The sequence below is a fragment of the Enoplosus armatus genome, chromosome 6 (assembly GCF_043641665.1).
Source record: "Enoplosus armatus isolate fEnoArm2 chromosome 6, fEnoArm2.hap1, whole genome shotgun sequence".
Taxonomy (NCBI): domain Eukaryota; kingdom Metazoa; phylum Chordata; class Actinopteri; order Centrarchiformes; family Enoplosidae; genus Enoplosus; species Enoplosus armatus.
This window is the reverse complement of record NC_092185.1, coordinates 5,847,524-5,868,146: the sequence shown is the minus strand read 5'-3', so window position 1 is coordinate 5,868,146 and position 20,623 is coordinate 5,847,524. Positions and strand designations below refer to the sequence as shown.

The following is a 20,623-nucleotide window of genomic DNA, read 5'->3' as shown; positions in this document are numbered from 1 at the left end:
GGCCCGTCTCCACCTGGTATTAACACGTCATCTGATCCTCGGGCCTTTACATTTACACTCAGTATTATAAGTGTTTATATTTTCTTGATGGAGTTCACATGTACTTTGATGGTTTATCTTCACTGGATGAACTTAAAGGAGAGGCTTGGATTGAAAGATTTATCTGTCACTAATCATTCTTCCTACTAGCTGTGGAGGAACACCTTTCTGAAACGACTACTCTGTAGATGTAGAGATAGAGGGCAAAATCCACAGTCCTCTTTCTGTGTAAAAATGTGTTCTGAAGTTCAACTACATATATGACGCTTCAGAAGTCTGAGTGAGACAAATCAAGTTGATAGCTTCATCCTGGTGATTGTGTGTAGGTTTACTGCCGGTGTTTCTTCACGACAACAAACCTACATGCAACTACGAGGACGTAGGATATGCTAGGATGCAGGAAACACCCTCCGGGGAAACACATTTATGTCAAAAAGACATTCCTACTAGATTTAAATCCTCCCACTTACACTTATGAGAGTCTTGGGACACAAGAATGGGATCATGAAAAGAACCTTGGTCTATTTTAGACCTTTTTTTACCCTGACGAGATTTTGCAGGAAACACTTCATTTACTATAAATTTGGATGATATTTTGGCCAGATCTTTTCACATCATCAAGTCCAAAAATACCCATAATATTGGTCCCAAGTCACCTTCAGAAACAAGTGTTGGTTCAACCCTGGCAGGATTTTTATTTTCATTTTCATTTCCACTTATTTACTTATGCTGCCATGTGGTGCACCCTAGATCATTTGTGTATGTGTATTTCACTCGTTTCATACGTGCACTTCCACTCAACACACGCTTGCTCCTATTTCGCTGTGTTTCCTCTGATGTGTTTCCTCTGTAGTTTTCTATTACTCTCCTGCTGCTGAATCGACCTGCTCTCCCCGCAGAGATCAATAAAGTTTAATCTAACGTAGTCTAATCTAACCTGAGTGCTATTTAGTGTCGTCATGGTTCTGATGATGTTTGTTTCCTGTCTTTGTCGTTTCCTGTCCAGGTGATGGCTCAGCAGGCGACGGCGGGACGGCGCTACCTGCGGGCGTTCGTTAGCGGCTTCTTTGTCGCCGTTCCCGTCACGGTCACCGTCCTCGATCGATTCGCCTACGTGGCGCGAGTTGAGGGAGCATCGATGCAGGTGAGAAGTTACAACACATCCACCAATCTCTCTGTTTTCAGAGACGTCCCTGAGGTCAACAGGAGAGCCGGCTGCAATTTCTAGATCTCTAACTTTACAAACTGCAGATAACAAGGAGGTCAGAAGTCACAGCATCCTGACAACATGATGGGTTGTGGGAACAACAACCCATCATGGGACAACAGCTGCTATGTCCAAAACAAATTGCTGCTACGTGGCAGCATATAAGAAAAACATAAACAAAAGTAATTAATTGGTCATCAAAGTTTCAGTAAGTAAGTTGGTAAGTTTCAGTACAGGATGTGGTTAACAAGTCATGTCCTACCTGCTTTCCTGCTGCACACAAAGTCATTACTCTCTCGCAAAAGTGGTAACCAGTAGTTACAGGTAGCCATGTTGGAGAAGAATCAGTTCCACAAACACTCCATGCATGGCCTCTTTTATTCTCATCCAAACCGTAAACAACCTTCACTCTTCTCATTTGAGAAGCAGAGATGTAAAAAGAAAAACAAAAAAACAAGTGCCTGTTGGGTTTTGACCGAGTTGGTTTCCTGTCGTGCAGCTTATTATCCCCGACGTGTGTTGCATTATGCATAAAACAATCTGCTCTCTATTTTTAATGAGCATGAATATTAAAACTGCATGTTGCTCTTTGGTTCATGTTGTATATTCATGTAGTCGTGTATGTCGGGTCATGAAGCCGACCTCGGTGAGAGCTTCTGAAGAGTTTGTGACTCTGATCAAATCTTTCAAAATCATTAATGAAATGATTAAACAATGGTTGTCTTTAAAGGAGGAAAATTAAATGGGATGTTGGATGTTGATGGAGTCTGAATCCTTTACATGGAGAGATCGGTGTCTCTCGCATGTGTTTCCATGCTCACCTCAGTAACGCACCTCCTGGGTTCACTCTGGTTAAGGCTTTATCCTGTTTAATCTGTTTATGTGAAGCTTTGATCCCCTGTGATTTAGTCTGTCTGCATAAACAAACAAGTTAACACAACATTCACGTCTGCAGCAAGTAAGTCTGCAAGAAAGAATGTAAAAGTTATATCCACGCTCTTTATTTTCTGACTGACTGGATAATAATATGTTGCTGTTATCAAAAGGTAAAGACACGATGACCCCAACAGTGAGTCGTCTGCTGCTGGCCGCTATCTTGTTCGCTGGACTTCAAAATATTCCTATAATGCTGTCTGACAGTACATTGGGTGAGAGATCTCATGAGCCTGTGATTGGTGTTTTTATATTACAAAGACTGCAGATAATGTGCTTTTGTCAAGGCTCCTCCTTTGTGCTGTAAAGTCCCAGATGCACTGAAAGTGATAAAGTGATGACGTCCTAACAGGTCAAAGAAACAGTTCTGTGTGTTGGAGTTTTTAGGGATGGCAATGTTAGTCCGTTGGTCCACCACTTCGGTCGGGAAATATCTGGACAACTAATGGATGTATTGTCGTGAATCTTACTACAGATATTCAAGGTCCCTAGAGGATCAAATCTAATGACTTCAGTTATCCTGACTTTTCCTCTAGCGCCATCAGCAGATCAGTGTTCACTTATCCTGTGAAATATCTCAACACCTATTGGAAGGATTGGCACAACATTTGGTACCGTTATCCATGTTGCCCAGGCGATGAATCCTAATTACTTTGGTGATCCTCTGACTTTTTCTCTAGCATCACCATGAGGCTGACATTTCTGTTTTTTATTAAAATAATTGGACAGCTAATGGACGGGTTGCTGTGAAATTTGGTACAGACATATGGTCTCCAGAGGAAGAATTGTAAAAGTTCAAATTCATACATACTATTTACAAAAAGTGATCAGTGCATGTGGGAGCGTCAGCTATTCAGCAGCCTGTCTGCCTGTGGAAAAAAACTGTTACTGAGACGGGTGGTGTGAGATTTGAAGCTCCAAGCAGCTCATAACAAGTCACCATAGTACGGCGCCATCTAGCTTGGTTCATGACTAAATACCTGCTAAACTAATGACATTCCCTTCACCCTCAGCTCTATTTTGTGATTAATGCTAATTAGCAAATGTTATCATGCTAACATGCTTAAGTAAGACATCAACATAGCATTATTATTGTGAACATGTTTGCATGCTGATGTTAGCATTTAGCTCAAGTACAACCTCACAGAGCCACTAGCATGGCTGTAGACTCTTGAGGTGCTGCTACATAAATAGCCTGTAGCCTCAGAGAGGTACAGTACAGTTGTGTTCAAAATAATAGCAGTCCCACATCACTAGCAAGATAAATCACTGTTTTTGTTAAAATTTCAACTTCTACACTGCAAGTAAGTTTCTAGAAGGTTTAGTAAAGGTATAGAAAACCAACAGACCCAACAGGCATGGCGTGCATGCTGCTGATTCTGTGAAACTGAATCATTAACTGAAAGGGGCGTGTTCAAAAAAATAGCAGTGCTGAGTTCAATAAGTGAGGTCATTGATAATGTGAAATAAACAGGTGTTAAACAGGTGGCCCTCATTTAAGGATCAAGGCAACTGACGCTGCATATGCTGGCTGTGCATTTGTCCTTGAAAAACAGAGTAAAATGGGTCGTTCAAGACACTGTTCAGAAGAAGAGCGTTCTTTGATTAAGGAATTAATCAAAGAAGGGAAAACCTATAAAGAAGTGCAGAAAATGATAGGCTGTTCAGCTAAAATGATATCAAACGCTTTAAAATGGCAGCCAAAACCAGAAAGGCGAGGAAGAAAAAGAAAAACGACTATTCAAATGGATCGGAGAATAACCAGAATGGCAAAGGCTCAGCCAATGATCAGCTCCAGGAGGATCAAATAAGATCTAAGGTTGCCTGTGAGGACTGTAACAATCAGACGACGTCTATGTGAAGCCAAGCTACCAGCAAGAAGCCCCCGCAAAGTCCCATTGTTAAAAAAAAAAAGACATGTGCTGAAGCGGTTACAATTTGCCAAAGAACACATTGAGTGGCCTAAAAAGAAATGGCGTAATATTTTGTGGACTGATGAGAGTAAGATTGTTCTTTTTGGGTCTAAGGGCCACAGACAGTTTGTCAGACGTCCTGCAAACACTGAATTCAAGCCACAGTACACAGTGAAGACGGTGAAGCATGGTGGTGCAAGCACCATGATATGGGGATGTTTCTCGTACTATGGTGTTGGTCCTATTTATTGCATACCAGGGGTCATGGATCAGTCTGAGTACATCAGAATACTGGAAGAAGTCATGTTGCCGTATGCTGAAGAGGAAATGCCCTTGAAATGGGTGTTTCAACAAGACAATGACCCCAAACACACCAGCAAGCGAGCAAAATCATGGTTCCAGACAAACCGCATTCAAGTAATGGAGTGGCCAGCACAATCCCCGGACCTTAATCCCATAGAAAACTTGTGGGCTGACATGAAAAATGCTGTTCATGAGGCAAAACCAAGAAATTCAGAGGAATTGTGGAACGTAGTACAATTGTCCTGGGCTGCAATACCTGTTGACCGGTGCCAGAAGTTGGTCGACTCCATGCACCACAGATGTGAAGCAGTTATCAGAAACCGTGGTTATGCAACTAAATATTAGTTTATGATTCTCGGGAAAGTTGAATCTTCAAGCATTTCTTAGTTTATACAGTACATTTGAGTTTGTAAAGACAGATGTCAACACTGCTATTTTTTTGAACATTATATTTCTTGACTTTCTGTAAAATATTATCAAATTCAATTACTTTTTCCAATTTTCTTGCTTTGAAATAGAAAGTGCTGTGTCCCCAATGCATTTGTGTTCATTAAAATACAATTTATTTGAGGGATTTTGACGTTTACTCACCTTTTTAATCACACTGCTATTATTTTGGACACAACTGTATGTGGTCAGGAGGGGTAGTAAGGTCATCTCTGCAGGTAGTGGGGGAGATACAGAGGAAACTGTCTGGCACATAACCCCGTAAAACAGTGTTGCCCTTGCACTTTGTTTTTTTGCACTAAATAAACAAATGAGATATAACATGTCAATAAGTGAACTTTGGAGGTGCTGGTACGTGGATTTTGTTACCTTTGCCAGAGCCAAACATGCAGTTTCCAGTGTTTGTGCTAAGCTAAGCCGACTGGCAGCTAGCTGTAGCTTTAGATTGCGTACATACACAAGAGTGGTATCGAACTCTCGGCAGGAAGGTGAATAAGCATATTAAAAAAAACAGTACTGTCCTGAAGTCAGACCAGTTTATTGTTAAGAGACATTTTAGAAGGTTAGGTTCATCACAGAGCAGCAAGAGACCGAACACTCAGAAACATACACAGCAAGAAAGAGGACTATGTGTGTGTGTGTGTGTGTGAGCTCCTTCATCCTTTTTGCAGTGTTTGGGTTGTTGTCATGGAAACAGTGTTTTTGAGCTCCCGCCTAACGGGTGGTTATGAATATGTGCTGTTTGACCTGTTAATTTATGTCAGAACAAAAGACAGGCTCATGATTATCTGAGTCTGAGTCTCGTAATTGTGAATTCACCAAATAGCCTTTTTTTTCTGTTTTCCTTAAAGATGCTTATGAACTCCTGATCTAACAGAGGAGCTGTATAAACTGAGTGTATTTATTTTAATGTCTTTATTTAATCATCTTCTGTTATTTGAGTGTCTGTTTTTACATTGTTTGAATTGGTTATTTTCATTCATCGCTGCTGATCAGCCTGTTCTAACACACTGACACTACATACGTGATGCTTTCACTGAGCAAATAAAGATTGTGTAGTTGTAAGTCATTTCTCAAAGATATACATAAATAAATTAACTTTATACAGCACTTTTCAAAACAAGTTACAAAGTGCTTTACATGGTTAAACCAGGAACAAAAAAACATTACGGCTGATGAAATAAAATCAGACGGTAATACAAGAATAGAAATGGAAATAAAATACCCCAAAGTAATGTGAAAAATAAAACCAATAACATTAAGCAGACAGGACATGTTGGAAGTAAAATGATGTGCTCGCATGAATAAAAAAAATGATTTAAAAGATGTCACTGATTCTGCAGCCTCAGATCTTCAGGCAGGAGTTCCAGATCTGAGGATCCCTGACTGCAAAAGCCAGGTCACCTTTAAATGACTTAGAAACAGCCAGCAGAGCCCTGCCTGAGGATCTGAGGATCTGAGGATCTGAGGATCTAGCTCATATGGGCAGCAGCAATTAAGCAATATAACTGGGAGCTGAACCATGAAGTGCTCTGAAGATAATCAGTAAAATCTTAAAAGCAATTCTAAAAGTGACTGATAATCAGTGAAGAGGCTAAAACAGGACTGATATTATCTTGTTTCCGGTATTTTTATAACCTGACATATTTTGGATCTCGATTTAAAATACAGTCTTGTGGGTCCGAACAACACTTGGCTCTGCACCATGTATTTTTAATGATGAATCCACAGGTGGATCAGTGGAATTAGTGGTTTATACTGTCATTGTTACTGTGAAAACTTTTCTCTGTAATACTCAAAGTTTCTCAAACTCCTGCATCATCTCTAGAAAAACTAAATTAATGATCAGACAATGTGCTGCTGCCGCCGAACTGTCACACTTTTACATTTTCCTATAAATACAGACTCACCACAGCAGCAGTTTCAGAAACAATCCAGCATGTAATATGGGGAAATATGACTGCGAGGGAAGCTGATGAAGTATCCAACTCTAACTGATAAACTTGCAGGTTGACAGCACTCACAGGGATATTTATTTTGGGGCCGACAGATAAGAGATATATTCTGTCAATTACCACAGCAAGCGTGAAATGGCCTGCGCACATCCTGTTTAATGAAACAGTCGTCGTGTCGCTCGCCGGTGTGAGTGGGCTTCGTCATGCGTGGACCCTTCGACAAAGTTACACAAACCAAGTTGTAAGAATAATGATTTTTATTGTTGTTTTTGTTGTGGAGGGGAGGAAGTGGGGGCAGTGTAGACAAGCGCTTGATAGAGCTGTCATGGAAGACATGGTTGTTTGGAGTTTTGTTTAACAGCATCAATGCAATTTTATATGAAGTATTTTATCATGCGGATCAGTAAAGAAGGGAGTCGTTTGGTTTAAAGAGAGAGGACCAACCAATCCCAAACTGTTTTTGTAGAAAGACAATGAGGGGGAAAATGTGAAAAATTGACTTCCACACTCACTTTGAAGATCTAACATAAATATATTTTAGCCTATTTATTTATTTCTTATCTTCCAAACAACAGTTTGGTTTAACTTCGTCAAGGTTCAAGGAAGCTCCAACATCTGAGATTTGAGAGTTGGTGACCCAAAATCATTGATGTTGAGGAGCTGTGATGAATAATTACACTGATAAAACCAATGTTATTTTTCCTTGCCGTTTAAAAGGTTGCTGAATAGCAGCTGACACTGAAATCTCAAATGTTGTTTACAGGTCTTTGATTAAAATAGTCATGGATCACCTATTAAAAGTTTCCAGACTCTGAAACCAGTGGCTGCCTGGAAAGAAGGAAATTAATCTAAAACTGGATGCAATTTGTAGTTATTAAGCTTAAATATGAAAATAACTTCTGTATGTTCCTTTTTAAAGGCCAAGATTGAGAAGACCTTAATTGACAAAAAAACACGTTATTTTTACCATAATAATATAGCTGGCAAACTGTAGCAGAAATCCAGCAGCAGTGTCCAGTGAAGAGCTGATATATCATGTTAAATCATATGGAAGTGTTGGTGTGAACCTGTGTAAAACTCTACTAAAGGTGCTATGTGCAGCATTTTACCATCCATAAATCAGCACATACATTTTGGGGCATTCCGTAAGGGACGTTGTTAAGGCGGTGTGATAATTCACTGTAAAAACAAGTCACCAGGTTGTAGGAGAGGCTCAGCAGAAGAACAGGAGAGGCCGACAGTGAATGATGTTCAGAGGCTGAGAAGAACCGATAAGCAGAAGCTAAAGCTAAGCCAGCTAGCGGCGTAGTTGCTAAAATGTTGCTAAAAGAAAAGCTCTCCAGTTTACCGCAGCAGCAAAGCCTCTCTTTTGGTTTGTATCTTTGCGTTTTTCGACATTATTTAATCAAAATGATCAAAACACCTTGCTGATTGCTGCTCCTTCATGTTTGCTTTTTATCCTTTTCAAGGTTTAAGACTTTAAAGTTTAGCGTTTTAAGGTTAGAATAAGGTTTAGGTTAGGTTGGGACTCATGGGCTATTCTTTTTCACAGTGGGTCTGATCTGGGCAGTCTGCCTGAGGCGTGACTACTGTGCCCTCTGAGGCACGAGCCGGTTAGGTTGGGGAAATAAGGTTTGGGTTAGGGTAAGAGTTGGGGTTAGACATTTAATTGTGTATTGTGTACAAGTATAGAAAGTATGCAAGAATAGAAAGACAAATGTGTGTGTGTTGTCAACCTTTTGACCAAACTATATATAGACTGTTTAGTTCTGCTCTATTACACGTTACACTGACTCACCGCTGCTCACCACTTCACGTGTCTTTGTCTTTGTACTTACTATATGTTTATATGGTGGGAGTGCTCATGAATGTGTATATTGCTAATATTTACATTAACTGTATTTCTATTTCTGTGTGTGTGAGCAGCCCTTCCTGAACCCAGAAGGGGAGTCGGAGTGCGACGTTGTCCTGCTGAACCGTTGGAGTGTGAGGAACTACCAGGTCCAACGAGGGGACATCGTCTCCGTCCTGTGAGTAACTTGTTAAGAAAAACGCCCCAAACAGTTTCTTTACAAAACACACAACGCAACGTGAAATCTCTAAGTTCTTTAATGATACACTCGGGTGTATCTTTCCTTTCGTAGTATGGTGTGTGTATGTATGTTCTTACTGTGTAAACGCAATGGGATGTCCAGAACACATTATCACTTATAACATATAAACAACAGAAATACTACATTGTATGAAACGTATTGTTGTTGTTTTGGCGCTTTGATTTTATGAGAAAATCTTGGACAAGAAGTCTTTATTCAGCTTGACATCATTTGCGTACATTTATCCATGATTAGTAAAGCCTACAACAAAAAGAAGGTGAATTAAATTTTAAGGAGTGAGAGTGAGAGACGAAGAGAAATGTTTAAATTATTCCAACCAACATATTATCCGTTTTATTCATCTTGCAATGTATAAATCATTCCTCAGTCTTAGTAGAGAGGTCATTCTTTCCATCTCGTGAATCTCTTTGATGATTTCAAGTCAGTCGTGTATTGTAGGTGGATTTAATTTAATATTATTCAAGTTTCAGTTTTGTGTCATTATTCATACAGATGTACAGTCGAACCAAATTTCATTCTTCTCTGAGGCCAAGGTGCAAAAAAGAAAAAAAAAAGCGTAACATGGACAACACAACATCCTACAAGTAAACAACTCTCTGTAATACCAACGTCAACTAACACCTGCGGAAGCCCAAAGAGGCAAGTGAGAAAAAACGATACTGCTGATCTACTGTTTTCTCTCCTGTGTTCATGATTTAAGAACAGCTGAAAAATACATTTTTGCCAGGATAATCTTTCTAAGTTCCTTTTTAAAATGTTTTCTTCATCTGTGACTCAGTTTTTCTCACTTGCCTCGCAGGACTTCCATTAACAACTGAGAGCAGTCTGATTTAAAATCAGCTGAAAGGTTCAGCAGCAATAACGAAGGAAACCTTTATATATTTATTTTACTCTTTTTAAATGACAACTGCTTTTCTGTGCTTAGTTCTCTGGGAACAATAGAACCGGTCTTTATCTGGTCTTTCATGGCTACAGGGAGATGAGTAATTCATATAAATTATACAATCTTATTGTCAAACTGTCAAAGCCAGGCAGTTGGTCTCGCAGTACTTTCACCTTGATGACTGTGTGGCTGAGCCCGAGCTCATAGCCAGAAACACATTCTGGAGGGAAGGTAAGCGCGTATATGCTTTTTTCTTTTTGTTCTGGTCTTGTTACTTTATTACGGCACCTTTCTTTTGTTAATCAAACTTTTGGATGCTTAAAGACGAGTGGCACTGCAAATGCACACAGGGCCAACGGCGGCAAGCTGGTGGATATGTTTCAATCAATCAGAAGCCTGTGGAATATTTAGAAAAATGTTTAAAAAAAAAAGTGAGGTGTGCCATCGTTTCACATGGTGGATTAGCAATATGGATGTGAAAGCCACTTCTAACTAATGAACCAAAGTAACAGACCTCAATAGGCTGTTCTACTAACAAAGACAAGTATATGCTGTTATTTGTGAACTACCTAACACAGGACTTATTGATCACTTCTGTTCTACTGGTTTTTTTACTAAGGGGAAAATGGCTGTACCAAGTATGGTCATAAATACATTTTCATGTACAAATGGGAAAACTTTCATCTTGGGGAAAAGACTCTGCAGAGGTCGACACTAGTTAAATACAATAGTTAGAAGTTTCTGTTAAAACAATCAAGTTATTACACATTACAGGAATAAAAAAACAATGGGGCCCCATGAATCTCACCAAAGGAAAGGAGACCAGTAGAATTAGAAGAAAGAAAAGAAAACAATGAAGCACAACATAAAAGAAAAAAAAACATTTGTGCTCTTGTCTAATCCAAATAAAACAAAATACAGCACAAGCATGTATGTCAGTGTCAGTCACAGGCAGTATGCTCCCAGTATAAATACTGAAGAACGTTTTTCAGCTTTTCTATCTTTAGTAACATTCAGTAACCTTTGAATTCACAGGGCTTTCACACAAAAACAATAAAAAGTTGCACTGAGCAAGACCATTATTGAATTCCCGCAGTTATGTAATTCTACTCTCTGATCCCGGCGGGACTTGAGTAAAACATCTCGAGCATTGCAGAAAGAGTCAGGGAGGACGAGGATACCAGGTTAGAAAATTAATTTTGTGATTGTTTACATTCGGTTGTAGCTTCTTTGTAGGATTATGTGCAACTCTTCATTTTGCTATTCTCTTGCACGTTTGATCTCAAGCTGTTGTTACACAGCCCTAAAAAAAAACCTGTGTGGCAACAAGCATGTCTGAGCCTCCAGGTGTGTTGTGGGACTGAACGGTTTTGTTGTTTTGTTTGTTTTGTCATTATAAGAGCACCTGCATCGCTCCTACAGTGGTGCAGTACGGATATGATTTCATTTTCCATTACATTCCCGTTCAGCGGTGCAGCAGGGGCCTTTGGAAGTGAGCTGATATCACAAACTTGATGTCACCAACATGCTTCCAGTGCACCTGAACCGACACCAGCTGTGAACTGAACATAATGGGAAAACCGTGCAATACAAGTAGGTACAATGTGATCCAGTCAAACAGTGCAGAACAACATCATGGACTCCGTGCATGACGAGCTGTCGCCGCTCATTAGGCAAACCTCGCCTGAGATTTACTCAAGTTTTTCCATCTGAAGCCTCTCAGATGTCCGTCCTCGGTCTCAGACGTCTACAGTTCCATTAACGCTCTGTTTCTGTGAAAGTCACACACATTGATTCAACCTGTTCAAACTGGAGAAGCCGCACCCTCGCCGGCTGCCCGAGACCAGCGAAAGTGAGATTTCACGCGAGGAAATTGACAGATCTGACTGCCGTTCCAAGCTGTTTGATAGCGCGAGGACGATGCTGTCAGTTTTTTCATTTGAGGTGTTTGCTGTGCAGCCTGTGGAGTACACAGGCTGGTGACAGAAGGACAAACCCACTTCCATAATTGCCCCTCGATGGCAGCCTGTCTCTCTTAGGGACATTCTGTTTTGTTTTCGTGGGAAAAAAAAGATGTTTCTCAAAATCTATTCCTGGCAGCGCTGAGAGCAGGAGAGCAGCTCTGAACGGTAATTTAACCTATTCTAAGGCTGAGAGCTGCTCACATTTAGCTCTTGTGTTGTGGCTGAATCGGTTCCTCTGGCAGAGGGTAATGATCCAGCAGTGCAGCATCACACAGCTGGACAGGCACTAAGCATATAGAGCTAAAAAAGGGAAATGGAATAACTGTTTCTGTAAAGTTCATGTGAGCGCAGAAATACTCTGACATTTAGATTCAACCCGCTGTCCTCGTGGCATTATCAGCTCCGTGCACCTCACCCTTCCTCCCCCGCAGTGCCTTTGTGTCTGTTTGTCTTCCAATCTTAACGCCACCTGTTTACCTGGCAGCCCTTTGAAGAAGGGAATTTTTCCTCAAAGCAACAGATAGTTAAGTCCTCCCCACGTGAAACAGATCTGTATCGACTCGCCTCATCACCGGGGATTTAGTTAAAATCCCTCAAAAAGCTGCATCTATCATTCGCCAAGAATATCGCCTTGGATTTAAATTTCAAATGTGATAAAGCTACACTGCAGGGGAGACTGACTCCTGCTTATAATTGGCACTCATTTTAAAAGAAAATTGTTCAAGGGAATACGCTAGTCTGTAGAGTAATATCTTATTTACAGAATGTCTCTCATTTTCAGTGCATGCTGGCTAAGGAAAATGATTGTGTCCCTGTATTTCTGAGCAGGCGTACAGAGAGCTGAGCGCTGCCATGGGTGTTTGTCATGCTCTCAGCGCAGACCATTACAAACCTGATTGATTTTATGTTCAGCTGTGAACAGAACCATTTGCCTCTGAGCGGCCTCAGAACTGATTTCTGCAAAACATAATTTTCTCGAAGATGGGGAGGAAATGTTTCCCGCCGCTCTCGGCGTCATGAGAGATGAATAGAGTCCCCGCTCCTGGCTCGCTTGGTTTTTGTTTATGTTGAAGGGTTTGACGACAGCCATCTTGGATAAGCAGGGTATTGTGGGGGGAGTTGTGATGAAGTTCCAAAGTCTATGAATATTCATTGAAAACTCAGCAGCCATGGAAACCTTCAAAAGCACAGAGCTTCATTCCTCTGTAGCAGCGTCCTGTCGCTGTTTGTTTTGAGTCGGGGATCTCAGTTACAGCAGCTCTTGGACAGATGCCGACACTGTGCTCAGTGAGTAGAGCGAGGCACTAACACTGCCAAGGTTACAGGTTTAGGAAACACAGGGAAAGGAGACACTGAGGGGTCCTGTATAAAAACTACAGCCTGGTGACATAAGCAATTTAATGTAAATGACAAATCCAGTCAGAAACTCTAATCTGTATGTAACTTTAATCGGTTCAACAGTCATAATTTGTCTGTGTGACATTTTAAACTAAAGACAAGAGAAGGCAGAACTGCAACAATGCTCTGTCCAGTTTTCCCTGGAGTTGAGAAGATTTGGTTCAGGTTTTATTCTGACACCTGAAATCTTTCCATGCGATGCCAAACCCCTCTAGTGGTGAGAAGTCACGAAAATCAAACAGGTTAATATGAGTGGCTGAATTCCAAGTAATAAGTAATGTTATGTTCATATTTCCTTTGCTTCAGCACATCGCCTACTGTGTGTGTGTGTGTGTGTGTGTGTGTGTGTGTGTGTGTGTGTGTGTACACATGGACGCAATCTGCACGTAGCTAATTAGGTGCATAACATTCTCAATAGCATATGAACAAGGTGGTTTTCCAATACTCTGCCATGCTAAAGGGTATAATAATGATTAATTAAGAGGCGTTACAGATCCCAGCTTTGAACTCGTATAACTTATAACTTTACATACAAAATCTTGCAGCTGTACTGTACTAAAACACATTGTGTGTGTCCTTGAAGCCTAACAAACACGTTGAAGGCATTTCCTTCCTCGTAACATATCTTCAAAGCCGATTTTCTTTTATATTTTGAAACCTGCGCTAACATGTACCTAACGCATGTTTACATCGGTTAGCAGTCTTCCACTTGCTTGCCTTTGTTGGCACATCGCTGCATTTCTTGGCGTGTTGTATGAACCCATTCGTAGGAATCTGTGTCACGTCATTGCGTGCTCATGCACGTGTCCTTGTGCATTATATGAACAAAACAGGGACATGTTCATTAAAACAAAACAGCCATGAACCTTTTTAAAGCTAGTTTTTACAGATGTACATTTTTTACATTGTGACATCATCTATTTCTTCAGTGGTTCAGTTGCGTGAGAGCTATTGTTCTTCTCTTCTGCTATTTTGTTTTCCGTATGTTTTTTGGCATCTGACTGGTCGTACACGCTATGACCTACAAACATCATTCAGACATACACATACAACAAACACTGTACAGCTCATTCAGGAGATGCGTGCTTATACTGGAATTTTATGAGAGGAAGGATTAATGTTGAGAAATGTTTGAAGTGTTGCTTTGGGGAACCAGTGGATAACCCAGTTTTGTTTTCCAATGAGAGTTTTCAGAAGCTGAGGAGGTGTGGAAAAGACAACCTGCGGTGTAGATGTGTTGTGGTTCATGCAGCAGAGCTGAACTTCAGTCTTTGGCTTCTTGATGGATTCATGGGTCCACAAGCAAAATGTGGAACATTTAAACTTGAATGTAACTTCATTCCCTGGTTATTAGAGAACGTATAAGCTCGACCGCTGTAGGTTTCACTCTCACTTTTGTAATCTTCAACACCCACAGCGCAAACAGTTTTCAGGTTCAGATGTAAATCAGGAGTTAAACATCTTCCCATGTGAGATGTAGCATAGCAGCATACAGACTTCTGCAGCCCTGTCACTGCCACCGTCTTTCTTCTTGTTATTTTTCCTCTGTTTTAGCCTCCGTCTCCAGAGATCAGGACAGACGCCAGTCTGGGTTTTTTTTTTTGATTTTTCACACATGCTAAAACACACTGACACACTGGGGGGGGGGGGGGGGGGGGGGCAAAAAACTAAAAAAGAGGAAATGAAGTACAAACTGTTCAGGTGAGGAAACATAAAAAGCCTGTGGGGTTTCTAAAAACATCTCAACCTGAACGAGACGACAAACGACAAGAGTGAAGAAAGGCTGGAAAAACAACAATGCTGAAATAACAAAGAAGAAGAAGTGAAAGGAATAAAATAAATGAGCCCTGTGTTTGTGTGTTTGAGACGTCAGGAAAGAGAGTGCATGTTCGGTAATGAAGTTATAATGTTTCTTTGAGTATGTGATGTAGCTGAAATAACAAATTACGTTTTTGTTGCATTTTGTTAAAGAAGGTGGTGAACTCTTACACATTGTGTGATCCTTGTCATCCTCATTACGTAACCCCTGTTCTCTGATGACATAAATGAGCTGAACTACATTCAGACTAAAAACACAAATGAGTCTCTTATGCCAGGATCAGACTACATAATATCAGCATGATAATGATCCAACCCAACAGGCGTCTGGAATGAAAACAAGCATCAAGCTTGAGAGTTTCTGGTTTCATCCTGTGTAGTGTATCATAGAGAAAGACGACCAATGCAGTGTTTGGGACACCTCATGATGGCTATTTTTTTTTTTTTTTCCTTTTCTCGCAACTACACTCGTGTGTTTGGTCACATTGACCAACAGAGCACTGTTCAGCACAGAACTGCAAACATGGCAAAGCAAAAGTGGAATGATGATGTTAATCTGATCTGAGTTAAGCTGGTCCCTATGTGCGTCACAAGTCGTGAAAGATAAAAAGCTTTGATTGGTCAGGGTCCAACTTGTAGTCTGATACTTTTCTTGGCCAAGTCTGACTCTTTTGGTCGCCTAATGTGACACAGTCGACATCTTGAAAGGCAAAAATATTGTGTAGTCTCATCCCGTCATTATATAGCAAGGAAGGGTGATCGTCTGACAGTGTCTTCAATGAGATTACTGTTTCTTGTTGTAATTGCAGGTCATGTGACGGCATCTGGTTCTGTAGTTCTTGCCTTTCCTGTGGGTATTGTGTCTTACAAAAACAGAGTGAGTCCTTGACAGAAGCACGATCTAAGGTGTAGGTGTTCTCCAATGAAGATTCTTGAGAGGGGCGGTGGTGCAGAGTGCCATGAAAACCATGCAACCATTTGGGGAGTTGTGTACTACTTGGTTGGTCTGAATCTTCAGATCTTTTAATGTCCCTGCCTTTTTTTTTTGGTCACTTAGGGGTGCCACAACATACGTTATCACCTTATTAAGCCAAACGTGTGAGCAAATGGTGGCTTATTGACAGATTGAGCAGACACAGAATGAGATAATCATTCATATGGAGTTGTGGTTGCATCCATCTGACGAATGTTACTTAAATATATAATATTCTCCTTTTAGCTCTGGTTTGGTTTCCACCAACTCCTGAAAAAATATCTGGCCCTTTAGCTTCTTTCTTCACCACCTCGCCTCCAACTGTGTCAGTCTGCTGTTAGCAGTCAGTGGGTTTATCAAAGCTTGTGTGCTGCCTGCTGCTGCTGGAAACGACGCTAATAAGGTCAACGACAACAGCTCTATCACTTGGTCCATTGTTAATGTCAAAATATTGATTTAGCTTTAACTAATTGATCTAAATATGAAACTGAATGTTTAATTTTGTTTAAAGCCATTAAATTAATATGCTTTAAGGCAGACAGAGGCATAAAAATAACTTTGAAATGAAAAAAAAATGTGCTAAATTGGAGACGACATGTAAAATTGATTAAAAGTTGAATTTATGTCGTGTTTTCATCTGTTTGGGCCTCAAATCAAATAAAAAGAACCAAATTAACTGGACTTCACTTTCCACCAGCAGTCATACCCAGCAGGCTCACCACACCTTCGTGCAGTGTGATCACACAGCTTCACACATTTTGTCATATTTTCTCACATGGTTTAATCTGCTGTCATGCGTCAGACGGCAGCCGCCTCCTTCAGCATGTTTCATGAAGAGACAGTGAATGAGGAAATGAGTGGAACGAGCTGTGGCGTCTCACTGCTCAGCAGCTAGTTTTATATATTTATATCTGGTCAGATTCCTGTTCAGCAGAGCAGGAAATGAAGTATTCACGTCTTCGTACAGTTAAGATTTATGGCCTCACCGACTGCTAATTAGCTAGTAAATAATCAGGTGTAGTACAGTAAAGCAGTGGGAGTAGAGGGACCTTATCACTGTTGTTTACCAGCTGAACATTCAGATTTAATGGATTCCTCTCTGCAAGGGACTGTGTTTGTATGTGTTGCTATCTTTGCGAGGACCAATTTCAGTTTTAAACAAGCACCAAGCCCTGGGTCTGAAAAATGAAGCCAATGCCAAAGTGCCTTAAACCTGCATTCTTTCTAATGGCCAGCAGGGGGCGACTCCACTGGTTGCAAAAAGAAGTCTGATTATATAGAAGTCTATGAGAAAACACATTTTCCCGATGAGTTTATGGTCTCAATCACTAGTTTCAAGTCTTCTTACAGCATGATGTTCATTTTGTAAATTATGGTCCCATTTAAAGTAAAATAGACCTGTCAATCAGGATAGCGGTGTTCGGTTGCGCTAAAAGACACTCTGGGAGTCGGCTTTTTTTCCCCAGTAAGTACATTTACAAGCTAACTTTGTTAGCAGCCACTTCGCACGGGGTAGCCAGGAGCCAGATGCAGTCAGGTTGCCAGTATAAGCAGGTGTGCATAGTGTCCGAACTATACCGGCAACCTGTGTCTTGATTTACACCTCAACCCTTAAAGGAGTAGTTTGACATTTTGGGAAATACACTTATTCGCTTTCTTGTTGAGAGTTAGATGAGAAGATTGACACCACTCTTCTCTACGCTAAACAGGGAGCTAGGGCCGGGAATGAATTAGCATTGCTTAGCACAAAGAATGGAAGCAGAAGGAAACGGCTAGCTTGGCTCTGTCCAAACCTCAAAAATCCCCCTGCTGTGGTATCAATCTTCTCAAACTATCTGCAAGAAAACAAACAAGTGTTTTTCCCAGAATGTCAAGGTAATCCTTTAAATTCTAAGGCATGAAACTCCATTCAGCCCAAACACTGAGGCTGACGCTTGTACTGCCTTCAGCTCCTACACCTCAATTGACACTAAATTCTGTGAGCATTTACACTTCACTTCTTAGAGTGATTGACCTGATGGAGGTCTTATAATTAAATGGAATACATTTCAGACTTTGAAAGGCCAGAATTGCTGCACCTCTGGTCCAGTTTGAAATGAGCCGCAAAAAGCTTTAAGCAAGGAAAGGAAAGAATGTAGAGACATTTTCAACATATTAATCGCATAGTTTGATGCATACTTTCTGTTCCATAATTCTATTTCAGAGGATTATTAGGGAGTGCATTATAACACCAGACAGAGACATTATTAAATGGAGATTATTTATCATTTGAAAATACAATACAAACTGGAAATATATTACAGCATGTAACAATCATATGAGGGAATAGAAAGCAGAATATACATGATGAGCAGCTGTAAGTCATATTTACATGAACAAGTTAGAGTCCATTATTTACCTCAGTACAAGCTACAATCATAGCACAGATGGTAGAGAATAGCTGGGAGTCCCTAATCTATAAGACTTCACCATGAATTCATGTGGGGGTCTGAACTAATTTCCATTAAATTGGCATTAAAGCCTCGCTAATTAAATAGGCCTACAGAGGCTTCAGTCTTAAAGTAAATATATACTGTACTCAGGAACAGCGGCCATGTTCCCCTCATCTAGAGCCATCATCAGGTTAACATGTTAATTTGTTTATGACCAAATACCTGCAGAACTAATAACATTCCCATCAGCCTCAGCTGGACTTTATGTTTACTGCTAAGTACCAAATGTAATGTAAACATTATGGTCAGAAACTACACAATAAATCTTACAGTATAGTACTCTATCTGTTCAAACCATACTCATATCGAAACATGCTATGTTTTACTATTACACACTTTCATTCATAATATTGGAGTAATTAGAAAGATAAAATTAACTGTGTAATAAAGGAGGTGAACTCGTGTCTCTCTCTCTGTCTCTTCGTCTCTCCTCCTCTCTGCTGTGGTGCATGCTGGGTGACAGGAAGTGTGTTGGCGTTTTCCGACCACAGTGGATGATGTTCCCCTTTCGGGGATTCGTCTCCTTCCTCTCCCTCGTACCGACATCAAAGCTGACAGTCTGCCGCTCACACAGATCTCCTCCCCTAGCGAGCTGGGAATTACCTCCATGCGTAATATTTCCTCGTCCGTCCGTTTAGCAGCAGCGGATCCCTCCCTCCCAACGCCGTTAGTCAGTTGACATATTGAGGGCACGATGAAGGCTGTACGTTAATGCCGGAGGGAGTGACACACTTAAAGACAGCAGGTGGAGAAAAAAAGGAAAAAGGAACTCTTTCCACTCTGTTGGGGCAGCTTTATATGTTGAGACATAAATACACAAATCTTTTATTTTCATTTTAGCTTCATAGAGGGGGAGGACACAATAACAAGAACACTTCTGAAATCATGCCCTGCAATAGATACTACCTTTTATAATGCTCTGGTTTTGCTGACATGAAAAAGTCAGCGTTGGTTTCTTAAAACCATGACCACGATCTTTTCCTAACCCTTACCCTTGTTGTATGTTGTAAGTATGAGGACTTTTTGGACTAAAATTTAAAAATATTGCAGATTTAGAAGTTGGCCTTGTGATTTAGTCAAGTTGTCTTGTTAAGTGATCTATATTTCACGGCAGACCAGTAAGGATTCCAGACTTAATGGAGTGAAGCTCAAATATTTAAGAGTGCGATTGGACCGCATGGACTCCGTCAGGCAGAGTAATTTGGAGGCGATGGCTGATATCTTTAACTAACTAAATTGGGGGGAAAGAAAACTGCTTGTGGATGGAAGTTTAGCACGGCTGGTAAAAATGAAGTGATTACGGTTAGTGAAAGAGGTGCCCAGAGTTTAGAGACGCAGGCAGTTTCCAAGCATTCAAAGTGTAGCGTTGACAGTTTGTGAATACGTTCACGGTCTATGAGCCTATTTTTAGGAGACTGGGTTGAAAGTGACCCTGCACTGGTGAGCTCCTTGTTGGGTATCAACGGTTGAATGTGTGTCCCTTGTATAAAAGATGTAACACTCTCCCATAATAACTCCTGCTGCTGAGATGCCCTTGGGCCTCATCCCGCAGTAGCAGACTGTTGCTGCTCAGTTAGCTGTCCCAGTGTGAAGAGAAAACATTAAACTTGACAGCATCAGTAAATCTGAATGTGTAAACAGGTTTAAGTATGACATGTGGAGCTGAGCTGGAAGTCACAGCTGTTCGACATCCTTTAACCCAGGACTGGAAATGAGCTTTGATCCAGGCTAATTCTGCTGCTGCTGGGAGGCTTTCCTCTGAACCCTGAGCTCCCAGCAGGCTTTGTGTCACCAGTGTTTTAACACGGTTATATTAATCGGTCGTGCGGTGGTGCAGCATTAAAACCAGAGTTGGGAATTAAACCTAAAGTGCCGACACACTGAAGACTTGAAGAGAATCCCTGCTCTTAAACTTTTAATAATAACTCAGAGTTTCCCTCAGATTGATATTTATTTTCATTTTGTCATCACGCACTCCGACGAGCGGCGATCTGTCATGAAGAATTAGCTGAGTAATTACTTTTTATATCTGTTAGTTATGTAAACAGGAACTTGGATTTTGAGTTTGTAGTTTTACAGCTAAATCAATACATGGTTTTATAGAGGCAGCAAATTTACTGCAATACAATACGCTGCATAACACCGGCCCATTAAATCACAACTCTCAGCGGTTCATTTTCAAGG

The 20,623-nt window shown here is 40.7% G+C and overlaps 1 protein-coding gene across 1 annotated transcript in view; it reads left to right on the top strand.

Annotated features, from left to right (window-relative positions):
• Nucleotides 1-20,623, top strand: part of immp2l (inner mitochondrial membrane peptidase subunit 2) — a 125,117-nt gene that overhangs the window by 11,328 nt on the left and 93,166 nt on the right. The window contains exons 2-3 of the mRNA XM_070907806.1: nucleotides 1,046-1,183; nucleotides 8,724-8,827. Coding sequence (XP_070763907.1) covers nucleotides 1,049-1,183; nucleotides 8,724-8,827 — 239 coding nt within the window. The 5' untranslated portion in view covers nucleotides 1,046-1,048. The remainder of the gene's footprint in view (nucleotides 1-1,045; nucleotides 1,184-8,723; nucleotides 8,828-20,623) is intronic.